Genomic DNA, 15,486 nt, shown 5'->3' on the forward strand with positions numbered 1-15,486 from the left:
CAAACCTTGTGCACTCTCTCTCATTCATTCACCACTAATAATGGAATCTCTACACTGCACTACTCTGAATCTTTTTTTTTTTTTTTTTTTTTTTTCTGTGCATGTCTATTTTTACCTGATAATTTATATATATATATATATATATATATATATATATATATACACCAATTGTCTAATTCCAATGCTGCATATATTTTACTTCATTTTTCATATTTACAAATATGAAAAATTTACTAATTTTTCATATTTGCTTTCAAGTCTTGAATTCCATTATTGGAATTTGCTTTTTTTTTTTTTTTTTTTTTTTTATCTTCATACTCACTCACTGGAAGTCATGCTCTTGCTCACTGCCACTTCAAACCATATATTTCAAAACCATTTGTCTAACATCATTCACTCCTCGATCACTATTCCAATTAAGAAACATTGCAGTCTATCAGAACATTGTATATTCTGAAAACCCATATTTTCTCCTTTTTTTTATTTTTTTATTTCTTTTATTCATCTGCATCTTCAATACTTTTCCCAGACAAATATTACACTCACAAAAATGACCCATCTTTGAGAAATCTACACCACTTGATATGCTTGATCTACAAGTTAAGTGATGCAACAACAAACAAATTTCACAAGCATATCTGATATTTGGTTTTATTGATTATTATTAGTCCAAGATCCATCATGGGTGGATTAACTTTCCATGCACCACACTACTTATTGTACCTTGCTTTGAACACATGCTGTATCTACATTTATCATTCACTTCAACAATGCATTTCACTCTAAATAAAAAACCTACTTTTCACTCCTTTACACATAAGATGCTTATACAGCTTCTGGAGATGATCTCTCATCTCTCACCATCTTACCTTGTGTGGCACACTTATAAGTATCAAATCATATCACCTATCCACCTCCGCAAAGCATGTCCCCTTAATATGTACTCATACCCAATATTAGTCACTTGCCTCTAGACCTTCTGTAATGTTCATTATCTGGCTGATATCAAAGTGATTAGATCTGTGAACAGAAATTCAGACATGGACTGATCATTACGATTTACACAATGCTGCTATCACTTCATTGTCCATACTTGTCAATGTTCTTCATTTTTGCAGCAATTTTCGAAGTAATTTCACAACTTTTATAATGTATGTCTCCACACTCCTTATCCACCACTAATCTTAGATCTCTTGTATCCTCTTTCTTCTTGGACCACACATACCCTTATAATTAGCAGCACTCAAATGTATGCACATTCATATTCCCACAATACCAACTTACTGAGTTCCCAATTACTCCTACACTCCAGTATTCATTATCCACAAACAATTCAATATCTCCTCTCAAACTCTGAACTAATCATCACATGGACATGAATTAAATCTAATCTCAGAACTACAACAGTGGACTGCAGGAAATGAAATACCCACAGCAGTCACTCTTTTCCTTTGAGATCACTCCTCCCCCACAGACAACCATTTGACTCCCCCCCCCCTCCATCATATCCCTGAACTAATACAGTAAAAAAAAAAATTAAATAGATAATTCTCATTCTTAATTCTGTTCTGGACTAAAAATTTCTAACTGTTCACAGTAAATACTGCCACTGATGCACATTATAAGTCTTTATACAGCATAGATAAACCTTTAAGATTGTGTCTTAAGACAGAAATATTCTAGACTTGACAATGATTCATTACACCACAAGCTGATCTGAAATTACAAAACTATTGCATCTATGATGTTGTCAAAACCTAATATAAATACCAGAGGTATTTTATATTAGGTTTTGTGATATGATTTTATAAAAAACCAATAAAAATATTCAATGTATGAATCTTTATAATTTTTTAAAATTTTACCATGAATGTCCTTGAACAATACTTCATTAAACAATGCCTTTACAACACATACCTACTATTATTCCAACACGACATTGTCTGTTTCTGTGAGCACAAGACATGAGTGTCCCAGTTGTGTCATTGACTACTGCCACAACATCTATATCAACATCCTGCAGAAAATAAATATCACATTTTAATTATTGTTCTAATCCAATGCTCAAATTAACCTGTATGTATATACAAAGAATAATTTTAAAAATTTCAAAACATCAACATCCACTTATTTAAGTTTAAAAATCCAAACAAGTTCAGTATTGAGTATATCATTTCATTCAGGTATGTATTGTGCAGTTCCTTGTTTTAATCATTCTGTTGGGTAGTTACGATTTTGACAGTTTATTACTACTACCCAAGACCACATGGAGTCAAAGACTGATCTAGGAGGTCCTTTCATCATACACACAGCTCATCAATACCCATGCTTTAATTCTACTCAATGACTCAAATTCTTTGCAGACACTCTCAGGAAAGGTATTCCAATCATTCACAACTCTGCATGAAAAAAACCTGCTTCTCACACCATCTTTATACAGTTTCCAGGGATGACCTCTGGTTCTCCCCTGATCTCCCACTATTTTATGTAGAACCACTTTCTATAAACAACTTTCTATAAACAACCCCTTACCAACTTTTAGGTTTCTATCATATCTCTCCCACTTCCTCCTGCCCAACAGACTGCAAGTTGCATCTTCTCAATCTTTTCTCATACTAGACATTCCAGAAGTTAGAAACTACCTTAGTCAGTTGCCTTTGGACCCTTTCCAACATCTCTTCATCCTTCTGAAAACCAGGTGACCAAATCTGGGCACAATAGTCCATGAGTGGCCTAATCAAAGTCTTATACAATGGAAGAAGAATCTCGATACTTCTACAAGTCAGTGTCCTCTGCATCATTCCCAGAAGCCTCTGTGTTGTCTTCATAATTTTGGTTATGTGTCCCCTAAATTTCAGATCCTTATCCACTATCCCCCTCCCCCAGATCTCTTATTTACTCCACCTCCGACAATATATCCTCACCAAGCATAAATTCTGCATCCCGTTTTTGTTTTCCAAATTTTAAAACCTTACATTTTGCAACAATGAACTCGCATCCCCATTCCCGTGCCCAATCACTCAATTTATTCAAGTCTTCTTGTAAGTCCACAAGATCTTTTCTACTCCTCATGGTTTTGTCTCAACTTTGCACCATCTGCAAACAACTGAATATCTCCTCCAAATCTTCACCAATATCATTAATATACAAGTTAAAACAGCAATGGCCCTAAAACAGATCCCTGAGGCACACCACTAATAACTTTCCTTTTCCTGGATATTGCTCCCCCATACACAACTTGTTGATACCTATCAGATAACCAGTCGCCAATCCAATGCACCAATCTAATATCCAACCCCATCCACTCTAGTTTGACTATCAACTTATCATGCAGTAATCTATCAAAAGCCTTTGTGAAATCTAAGTATATTATTGTGGATCCTTCTCTGTCCATGGAAGCAGTCACCTTATTGTAATAACTAAGTAGATTACTAAAACATGACCTCCCTTTAGTAAATCCATGCTGTCCATCAAAGATAATACCATTGTTGTCAACCCAATTCTGAATCCTAGTTCTCACGAGCTTCAACAACTTAACTACAACACCTGACACACAGATAGGTCTATAGTTAGAGTTCTAACACCTCCTTTATGAAGTGCCACAATCTTGCCCTCCTCAGTGCAAGACTCATTAAAAAAATATGTCAAGGCTGGCGTCAACTACCTGGCACGTTCTTTCAGAATATGTGGTGATATATTATCAAGTCCCACAGCCTTATTTACATCTAGTTTGCTCAACTCCCCACATACCTCTTGCTCACTTACAGTCAATTTCTCTTCCCCATCATCAACTGATCTCAATCTCTCCATGAAGTTATTCACAAGATTGAAAAACCTTTATGAACTGCTCATTAAGCATCTCCACCACACCTTCTGCAACAGCTGTCTTTATACCATTTTCTCGAATCAATGTCATCCTTCCATAATCATTCTTTTGCTGGCTACATATCGAAATAACTCCTTAGGGTTCTTTTTGGCTTCATTAGCCAACTGCTGTTCATACCTCTCTTTAGCTACTCTCACCAACCAAGTCACCCTCCTTGTCTGGTCTTTGTAGTCCTCATGGAATTGGTTATTTCCACTTCTCTTATGCTGCCTTCATAATGCCCTTTTTCTCTGTATCACATATGCTTAATCTCTTTATTCATCCATTTCACATCTACCTTATTTAACCTTCTCCCCCTTGGAATACATTTAGACATTGCATCTACTAGATAGTTCATGAAAATCCCCCAAGCTGCATTGATCTCTTTTCCAGCTAACTCCTCATTCCATGCTACACCTGCAAGCTGTCTCCTGAGCTCTTCATAATCACCCCCCTTGTAGTTCCACATACTCTTTTCTTACAGAGGTCCTCACACTGCTGGCAACCACCCAGGTAATCACCTCATGGTCACTCTCACCAATTGGTGGGTGATTTGTCACTTTATTTATAATTACATCCTCTGATGAGATGACCAAATCCAAGACCCTCAAATCCTCGTGCGCCCTCTGTTACATACCGTATGAGGTAGTTATCCCTCAAAAACTCATTTTCTTTACTTCCAGTTGCCATCTCATCATTCCAATCTATATTGCCACAACTAAAATCTTTCATAATGATCACTCTTTTCTTATTTGCTTGGCTAATTTGATTATACATTTCATAGTCACTACCATCCACATTTCCTGGTCTATAACAACATCCAACCAAGTACTTCATTCACCTCTGTCTCACACCATACTGCCTCAAAACCACTGGCACTATTTCCTTCTTGCATCTCTACTTTGTATGAACATAACTCTTTCTCTATCATCAATAGCACTCCCCTTCCCTTTTTACCCCTTCTATCCTCACGAAACACATACGCTTCCATCTATTCATCTTTAGATGCATTTGAATGCATATATAATTACTCATAATATTAAAAGTATTACTTTAACTATCTATCTACTTTACTTAAGTTAGTACATGGTATAACAATTTAAAAAATTCATGAAATTAATGATAAAATCTGCAAAAATGTAACTTTAAATACTTCAACATATACAATTCAAAGTAGCATTTTAGATTGTATTATAACTGTTTGGTAAGGGCAAAGTTAAATTTTTTTAAGTAATTTTTTTTTAATTACTAGGTTTATCAAGTATAAAAACAGCATTTCTGATTAAGGATATTATCATCATCATCATTCTAAGATCCCATGGAGTCACCACAGACTCATCTAGGATGTCCCTTTTGTCATACACACATAGCTCCTCATACCATGCCTTAAATACATTCAAATTCTCTGCAGACACCATGTTCTCAAGGAATGCGTTCCAGACATTCCTAACTCTGCATGCAAAAATCCTGCTTCTCACTCCCTTGCTCACATCCTCCTCATCCAGCTTCCAGGGATGATCTGTTGTTCTCCACCAATCACCCACCGTATTTATGAAAAACCTCTTCAATGTTAATCCTATAACAACCTCTCACCAACTTTTACATCTATCACATCACCTTTCTTTCTCCTATCCACTATACTTTGCAAATTGAATCATCTCTACCTTTCTTCATATTCAACACTACAGAGATAAACTATTTTGGTCAACCACCTCTGGGCCCTCTTCAAATCTTATCTTTTTTGAAATCTAAGTGATTAAATGTGTACAGTGGTCCATATGTGGCCTAATCAGAATCTTATACAATGGAACCAGAATCTTACTTCTACAAGTCAGTAGACTCTGCATCATTCCCAGAATTCATTGTGTTGTCCTCACAATTTTGGCAATATGTCCTCTAAATTTTAGATCCTTATCCACCAACATCCCAAGATCTCTCTCTTCTTCCACCTCCAACAACATCCCCACCAAGAGTAAATTTTACATCATCTTTGTTTTCCAAATTTTAAAACCTTATCTTTTGCAACAATGAACTGGGATCTCCCACTTTCATACCCATTCACCCAGTCTAGTCAAGTCTTCTTGTAAGGCTACATCTGCTCTACTCCTCATAGTTCGTCCCAACTTTGCATCATCTACAAACAACTCCATATCCCCATTCAAATCTTCCCCAATATCATTAGCATACAGTTTTAAACAGCAATGATCCTCAAACTGATCCCTGAGGCACATCACTAGTGACTTTCCTCTTCTGGAATATTGCTCCCCATACACAACTGGTTGATACCTATCAGAAAACCAATCTCCAATATTCAGAAAATATATTCAAAGTAATTACTTTCAAAATTATTAATAAGGCTGCTGGCCTGGTCGAGTGGTTAGCATATCTGCTCTTCAACCAAAGAGCTGCAGGTTTGAATTGGTGGTAGATGGAGGTAGTTGTGGTTGGTGGAGACAGTTGTAGAGTAGGTGCCCTCCCTGGATGAGTCTTTGGACTCCCTAGAGGTGTTATGTAATAATAATAATGGTAGAAATATCCATGTGGAGTGTAGTTCTATTCCCATGGTGGAAGAGGAATGATTGACTTCTCTGATAAGGGTCACTATGAATAACTTCACTCAAGAGTTTACCCCAAAGAAGGCAGTTTCAACATAAACAGAGATCTGAACATACCACAAATCAGATCTAACAAGACCCATCTGGAAGAAAATCATTGAGAGGAAATTAAAAAAAACCTATGTTGATATTTCATGATATCAGGATTGGAATAGTTCAGAGGACCAGATGCAGTCCACTGCATGATTTTTAATCTATCCTCAAAAATTTAAGAAACTGATTTATATAATTCGAACCATCAAATACATAAACATTGATGCAAATACACATAACCATGAATGAAAATTTAATGCTCAAACACATGGGTGTTAAGTATGTGTTTTTACCAGCACATTGAACTGTCTTCTGTTTTAGTTGCAATTTTTACTATATTATCTTAATGCAGTTTTGAACCAACTTTGTTATATGAAATTTAACAAATCTAATACTAAAAATAGAATATCAAATGATTGCCTTTGCTTTCTATTACAAATTGGTACTAATCTCTGAAATCCGTTTTAAAAAAAATCAAATATATATCTCTGTATAATCTGTATACAGGATATGATAGTACTACATGAAAAATTTACATCATTACTAACTTCCTATCTACAATTTTCCTCCAAATTAACCTATTACCTGTCAAGGCACATAACACTGTCAGATCTTTTATTTCTAACTTCTAAGGCACTTTATCAATCCACCTATATCTTCGTCTTCCTCTGGTTCTTTTTCCTGCCAACCTGGCAGAGAACATTCACTTGTTTTGCTTATCTTTCCTCTCCCATTCTGTTTAAGTGACCATACCACCTGCGATTAGTTCTGTTAACACATTCCTGGATGCTAACAATGTCAAGTCCTTTCCTAATAACATGATATTGCCATTTATGCCATCTCTTCATGTCCCTAATGTTTCTCAGGACTCTCATATCTGTAGTCTATAGTCTTTGGTCAAGTGTTTTACTTCTAACACAGCTCTCAGATCCATTAGTTAAAACTAGTTGCAACACCATCTTGTATACAGCTAATTTAGTATTTTGACTAATTTCTTTTATTTCATATAAATTTATTCAGTTGACTTCCTACCATACCAGCTTTGTTGATCCTGTTGTCTATTTCCATGTTTAATTTACCATCTTCACTAAAAATCATGCCCAAGTAGCTGAAATGTTTTACATGTTCTATAGGTTCTCCATTCATAATGCAGTTATATTTTCAATGCTTCTGCCTATTTTCATTGTCTTGTTATTGCTTACCTTCATACCATATCTATTACAACCATTACTCAATTTAGTTAGGGAATCTTGCAGACTTGTAGCAGATTTATTTAGAAGTATAACATCATCTGCATAAAGCAAAGAACTGAGATTAACATCTCCAATTTTGATATCAGGTTTAATAGCACTTTCCTTCATAATGTGATCCCTATAGATAATAAATAACAAAGGGGATAATGTACATCCTTGTCTGACACCAGATTTAAAATAAAACCATCTTCCTGTACTTCAATTCTAACTGCTGACTTACATCTTAAATAGAGACTATGTGTATTGCTTTGATATAATATTCCATTTAACCATACAACCATAGCATTTTGAATAGCTTTTCTCTTGGTTGTCATATCTTTTGCAGATCTACAAAACTTAAATACAGATCTTTGTTATATTCCCATGATTTCTCAACCCTTTGTCGTAAAAATCTGATCCAGACAGCCTCTATTTGGCCTAAATCCAGCTTGCACCTCCCAAGCCTCTCTTCTACAATCCTTCAACTATTTCTCAAGTATATTGGCATAAATCTTACCAGGAAATAATACCTCTGTGCTATAATTCTCACATTCAGTTTTATTTCCCTTTTCATATATGGGTACTATGAGAGCTCTGCTCCAATCATCTGGCTTCGTCCCTCTGTTCCAAAACAAACATTAATGTATATATTTTGGTAACATTTGGCATCTTTTAATAAAAAAGACTAATGAATTTAGGAATTGTTTTCTATATTTTCATGCATTTCTGCACAGTTTTCTTTGTCTATACCTCCCCTGTTCTTAATACACAGGGCATTATCTCAGATTAATTTTTGCTTAAAATCTGTTGATGATATTCTAAATGATACTAGTAATGTAACAGAATAACAATTAATATGCAAGGAAAAATATGGAAAGAAAAAAAATTAGGTGAGTGACAAACTCTGAAAGATGCAACAGATATCAAGAGATACGGTATATCAGAATTCTGTTATCAGGCAAAATGGTAGTCTGGTGAAAGTACAATTGCTAGGGAACATTTGGAGTTTGTTTCATGAACAGAAGAAATATAATAAAGGCATACAAGATGGAGTACTAGACAGGGACTGCACTTTTTTGCTAAAACATAACTGGGTGATTAAAGACATTTATGAAAAACAAACTAGTCAGTGGTTGTAAAAATGATGAGGCAATATCAATCAGATTAAAGCTAAGTTTTCTTGTATGTGATAACTGAGAATGATAAGTAAAGTTCAGCTAAGTTTTAGCTTATCTATTAATTTGGGTTTATTTACTGATCCAAGATAAATGGTGGTGAGAGCGAGGTCATGACATAGATCAACATGAAAGCAAAACAATATGAGGTGGTGCATATTTTTCAAGAGTGAAATGTTGCTGTAAATGTACATGATCTTTCAATTCTATCCTACAAATGAACAAATCCTAAATTAACCAACCTGTGAATGAATGGGTTACTGCATCACTTGACACAACCTACTCAAGGGATAGTGATACATGACCAGAGAATGTAGCAGTGACAATGGGAGCATTGCATGATGAGGTTTCTACCCATTATGCTCACACTGTCAAGTAGTTTTGGATAACCACCACCCAAGGTTAACATGGCCCCTAACAAGCAGTAGGATCTGCCCGGGGGCAGATCCTACTGCTTGTTAGGGGCCATGTTAGCAGTGGGAGGGGATCTGCCTGGGGCAGCACTTTGAACTTTTGCAGTTGATTCTAAAATACAGTCTCGAGAGCTCAGTTCCAAATATCGTAATACTACTGCGAATTTTCCTCACAATTGCTGTAAGTGTTGCTAGTTGTGAGAGGAGTTTTTCTAAATAAAATGTTTAAGAATTACCTACATTACTATGAAATAAACTTCGCCAATGTCATCGACGATTTTGCTAACAGAAAAGCAAGAAAAATAACATTTTAGAATGTTGAAATTAAAGTTTTACTTCAAAAATAAACAGTGTTTTAATTTATTTCCCTATATGTCGTTTTGGCTTTTTGTAATATTTTTGGTGCATATCGAGAGGGGCGGCAACAGCTCTAGCTACGCCACTGCTAACAAGCTCCTGGTCTTGTTCCTGTTGATTTCTACTTTGGACTTCAATCAACTCATGGAATGCAACTGAAGTGGGTGGAGTTTAAATGGACCAAAGACACTCTATGCAACAGGACGTACGACTGCAATGGACAGCCTGATGGCTATTGCTTGTAAATGACAGATGCTATTTTGTTCAAAAGCTAATAATTTTTGTCCACTGCTTATCTTTGTTTTTACTTCTTAGTGCTATATCTTGTCAGAGAAAAGTGGTTATGACTAATGTTTGTGCTTACCTGAAGGTGTCAAAACATGCTTTCATTAATGAAATTAAGAATCACTTTATATAAGCAATAATTTTATTTTAAAAATATTTAATAGGCTGCATGTTATAGTAAAATATGAAAAAAAAAGTAATATTTCAAATATTAACACTATTAGTTAAGATAACTTCATTCTTAATACCATTATATCAGGCAAAGTCTTATAAATCTAAAGTAAATATTAACATTTCTAATTTTTTCAATGACCTTAGTTGTAAAACTTACTGCTCTCCGAATAACAGCTTCACGTAGCAATTGGACCACATCTTCCCCAATGACTCCTGTACATTTGAATCCCTTTGTCCACTGTACTAAACGAGCTTTTGTTAATCCTTCCTGCTTACAAGGAAAGCTGAAGGTAAACCCAAGGGGAAGCTTCTGGTCTCTTACACCTTGTTTTTCCATAAAATTGGCTAGACACTGTGCAATATGATCGAAGAGCTATAGAAGAAAGATATTTTTTAAATTGTGTGAAGAAATTTATATAATACTCATAGAAAATGTTCAATCATTTCAGTGGACTTCAATCAACAAACAGGAGTGGATTGCAGAATCCTGAACTTGTGCTGCAGTTTTTTTTTTTTTTCCCTTTACAAGTTATTATAAAGCTTATATGATTTTTTATACTGTGTAGTATACAGGATTCTACTCACCAAGGCAATTCCACTGAATAAATTTAATCGATAACAGAATGACTTCAATTCTTCAAGCATTATTTCAAGAAGCACAGTAATTTAGTATATTTCTATATTTGGCATGAAACTCCAAGTTTCTTATTTGGCTATGAAACAATATGGGGTGTAATATCCCTTAACTTAAATAAGTTCATGTCGCTGAATTGAAGCGATTTGGCTCTTCATATAATTAATAATCCTTAAATTATTATTCTAATATATTAGCATTAAGTCACTTAAGAGAAAGATACTGGTGAATAAGCATGTAGCAAGGCTTATGTGTTCGTCGTACATGTTGTTTAATTTTGACGGTATGTATCAGAACACAGAATTATAAGTAAATAATTATTTGACTTATTGCTGATATTTCGCTGGTGTTATAAGCAGCATCTTCAGAGCACAAAAACACAGTTTGTCACAGTACGCAAGACTACAACAACATGGTGTACCAAAGGGACTAGTTTAACAAAATTGTAGCAACAATTAGACTAAAGTCCTAATTAGGCACCCTCTATCTTAAAAAAAAAAAAAACAGGTACTAGTTATGTCTTAAGAAAACTGTCTCCCAAATCTTAGGCAAATTTATACAGCTATTTGTTGAGATTCAGAACATGTTTCAAGGCTTCTGTTGCTTCTAAGAACAAACTCTGACATGTAAAAAGCTTCTGTGCAGTACTTTTGTTTTCTTCCAGTTGATCTTGTGTGCAGGAGAATCCAAAACATGGTCTGCTAGGCCAGACTTGCTGTAATGATAGTGCCAGATGCATCTTTTATGTTCATTGATGCAGATGTCCACAGTTCTTCCTGTTTGACTGTAGTAAGCTCGATCACATGAGCAGGGTACTTTGTAGACTCCTAGATGTGATAAAGGAAGGATGCTGTCCTTGGGCGAATGGATGAGAGTTGCTAATTTGACACATGGTCTGAATACAGTGCATAGTTGATATTTATTCTAGATATCTTTTCTGACATGCCTTTAATGTATGGAATGGTGACTGTTTTGTTATAGTTCTCTGTGGTGGATAGTGGGAGGGGTTTCCTAGGAGCATTTAGTATTTTGTTTATCTTATGGGGATTATAGTCATTGGCCAAGAAGGTGTGGTGTAAGTGAGCCAGTTCAGCAGCAAAAGCATAGTGATTGAAACAGATTGCTCTTGCTCTGTGGGTTAAGATTTTTAAGATACCATACTATTGAGAAGGGTGATGGTGTAAATATCTCTGTATGTGTGGGTTTTCTAAAAACTGAGAAGATGTGTGATTGGTGTATCCAGTAAGGGCAGACAGTTATTAACTTCCAGTTCCATTGTGAAGTGAATTTTTGGATGTTGGCTATTTAAATGCACTAAGAATGTATTCAATGTGGCCAAATAGCAAGCACATCGTTAACATAGCCAAAGTGTTGGTTTGTGAGGGGTGTATTGATAGCTAGTTTTTCCAGGTGTTCTGTAGAAGTTGGCTGGGGGGGGGTGGAGAGAACATGGCTGTCCCATCTAATTGTATATTTTCCCTTTCCATGTGAAATATCTTGCATGTATTGTGAATTTAAATAGTTCAAATATATCAGGTGGAAAGTGCAACTTTAGCAGATTAAGGGTTTCAATTAGTGGTAAATTTGTGAATAGTGAGGTGATATCAAAGCTCACCACCATTAAGTGAGCTTTTTAAGGTATAGTGTTCTAAAATACTTCTTAGGTGGACAGAATTTTTGACAAAGGAGGGAGAATTGTTTGTGAGTGGCTAGTAGCTTAGCTACTAGCCAGTTTGTATGTGGGACTATACTATCTACAACAGGGTATACCTTGTTTGTGAATTTTTAGTGCTCCATATATCCTGGTGTTTTAACATGGAAGGGCTTGAGTTTGTTTACTGTTCTTTTAGGCCAGGAAGTGACTTTTTTTTCTTTTGTCCTTATCCTTTTGTGTGTTGGTGGGATTGCAATCTATAATTCTGTATGTTGAATGTTACAAGACCAGTCAACATACAAAATTATATAAAGCTGAAATATAGGAGATGCACTGCAAGAACCATGAGGACAATAGATAAATGGCAATAATGAGAAGGATATGGACAGTTTCCTCTATACAAAAGTCTTAATCATTGTAGTAAACTACAAATTTCACTGCCAGCATTTGAGGAAATCAGACATTGGAAAAGGTCCAGAGAAAAGTGACTAAAGATATATTTAGTCTCCAGAATGTTGGTTGAAGGAGCCTAGTCAGCAAGAAAAAAGGAATGATACAAAATGAAACATAAGTTAATGAGGGGTTTATATATTAACATAAAAGCAATTATTTAGTGTGTAGGGTGAGAAGTATACCAAGAGGTCATCTCTGCAAATTGTATAAGCTGGTGTGATTATCAAGGTTTTTTTTTTTTTTTTTTTTTTTTTTTTTTTTTTTTTTTGTTAGCAATTGGTGAGTGTTAGATAAACAAGACCTGTGATGAGTTTGAGGAGATAAGAAATATGATGGTGGTAGTGTGTGTTGGGAGGGGGGAGGGGTGAAGAGCTATAATTCTTTATTATACTTTAAAATAATATTGTTAATTGTTGTTTATCATACCAAAAGATGTAGTGCAACACAAAGGAAACAAATGCTATGGGGGCTTGTAGTGTGAATGAACCAATATATGAAGTATTCAGTAAGATTAGATACTGATACACTATGGATTAGATGATATATATATCACACATTTTTAGGGAACATGTGCAAGGGTTTGGGTCTGCCTTTAAGCTGTTTAATGAGGGTCTTGGAACAGTATGGTCTCAAGTGGAAAGAGGGCAAAATAATGCCACTGCACAAAAAATGATACTAAGACAGATGTTTCCAATTATAAAGCATTCTGTTTATTTGTAGTATGGTCATGATATTAGGAAGAGAATACAGCACTGAGTAGAGTTGTATAGACAGGAGTCTCTACAATAGCCAGCACAAATTTGTAAAATAGTCATAAAATTGAAGTAAAATATTACAAAGTAACAAACATGCTAGACACGAGGAACTTGTATGCGATGGATTTTTTGAAGTCATATGATAAACTGGTAGACAAATTAATGGATAGGAGATTGATTAGAATATGATAATGGAAGAGGCAGTATCCCAAAAAAAGAAACTAAGCAGTAATGCACCACAAAGTCTGCTTTTTGAGCTTGTTAATGATGTCAGAGGTTTATTGAAGTATCAACAGCATTAAGAAAGGATTCAACTAGTTTTAATGCTTCTAATATTTCATCTCAGTCACTGAGGCATCTTCAGGGAGTACAACTAACACTTGTAACATACATGCACAACACTCAATGAAGTGCATGCGTTACAAGTGTTAGTTGTACTCCCTGAAGATATTCTCAGTGACACAAAATATTCAAAGCATTAAAATTGGTTTTTAAGTGCTGTCAGTATTATTAAATCTTCAACACTATGTCTTCCCAGCACTTGACCATTCACCTCCACATGAGAGGTTTGTAACTGTCCATATGTTGAGTTAATATAAAAATTCAAAGAAAGCTATGCAAGTTCAGTCACATATCAAGGGCAGGATCATTATGTTCTTTGTGAATGAGTTAAACATTAGATATTCTTTCCTATAGGGTAAGCTTTCAATCAGTATTACTAATTAGGTCCTTAGGCATTCAAGGAAAGATATTTGCTGAAGGAGGGAAGAGGGGGGGTAGTACATATATAACTGGTCACTTCACAACAATACCCAAGAACACATTATCCGTGCAACAGGTTTCACTAAGAACAACATGGCCATGGTCCTGATCCTTCATATTCCTTAGTCCTGACTCTGTGCCTTTATTCTCCAAAAGGAAAAATCACAGCTCAAAGAAGACATTCTAGAAATGCAGAAGGCAAACTCAAAAGAAGCCTCTACTAGATGTATTTCCAGCAGTGAGAAAAAAGCTAGACTGTATAAATCCACAAGGGAAACTAATTTGAAAGGAACAAAGATCTGTCATTAAAATTAACCACTATTTTATTTTTCAGTCATTCCAGGAATTTTTGTTTAGCATCTCATATGTACATCAATAAATTATTAAATGTTTAATTATTGTTTCATGATGATACCAGCTCGAAAGAGTTGTGCAGTATTTCTGTCATATCTCTTCAGAAGATTTAAACATTCAGATGAGTGGAGTTATTTTGATGCCTCAAGCAAAGATTCGATTTTGGAATACAGAAGTATCATTAATGCTATATTGATTTTTGGTAAAATTATGTTCCAGGAAACTGATTAAGATCTAGGAGTTATTGACAGTATTGATATGGTTCAAAAACTATGTATACTGCTTCCCCCCCAAAAAAAACTATTTTTATATATAAGAAATAAAGACTTGTGTGCTTACCTCTTTACCTGTTCCCAGCATTATTTCCTCAGGCACTGCATAAATTTCATTCTCCATATTGCAAAGGTCTCCATCTAGATCAATTAGCAGTACCCTGAAATTTGTACCACCTAGATCTAGGGCTAAAAATTTTCCACATTCTGAAAAGTAAAAACAGAGTTAATGCAAATTTTTTTTTTTTTTTTGAAGTTTTTATTTGAACAACAAAATTTTACTTTTTAAACAATAGTACTATATAAACATGACCTAGTATTGTGTATGACTAACCACAGTGCTAATGCTTTGTCAGTGATGCATATAAGACAATTATCTGAATTATGCCAATACAAACTAAAACCAATTTAGATATCTTGAGTCATCTGAGAATGCGTGTATGAGAGATTATT

At 35.0% G+C, this 15,486-nt stretch overlaps 1 protein-coding gene and 1 long non-coding RNA gene across 3 annotated transcripts in view; one reads left to right on the forward strand and one right to left on the reverse strand.

The window, feature by feature from the left end:
• LOC150106837 (uncharacterized) overlaps window positions 1–15,486 on the forward strand; it is a 50,341-nt gene that overhangs the window by 33,123 nt on the left and 1,732 nt on the right. The gene's annotated exons all lie outside the window — the stretch shown is intronic.
• Hex-A (Hexokinase A) overlaps window positions 1–15,486 on the reverse strand; it is a 124,495-nt gene that overhangs the window by 28,900 nt on the left and 80,109 nt on the right. For both annotated transcript variants that reach the window (XM_090393347.1, XM_090393348.1), the window contains exons 3-5: window positions 15,101–15,240; window positions 10,307–10,522; window positions 1,918–2,017 (exon numbers count right to left, since the gene is read on the reverse strand). In XM_090393347.1, coding sequence (XP_090249473.1) covers window positions 1,918–2,017; window positions 10,307–10,522; window positions 15,101–15,240 — 456 coding nt within the window. The remainder of the gene's footprint in view (window positions 1–1,917; window positions 2,018–10,306; window positions 10,523–15,100; window positions 15,241–15,486) is intronic.

Source organism: Typopeltis vanoorti, chromosome 5 (assembly GCF_054136105.1).
Source record: "Typopeltis vanoorti isolate ZY-2024b chromosome 5, IOZ_Tvanoo_1.0, whole genome shotgun sequence".
Classification (NCBI taxonomy): Eukaryota; Metazoa; Arthropoda; class Arachnida; order Uropygi; family Thelyphonidae; genus Typopeltis; species Typopeltis vanoorti.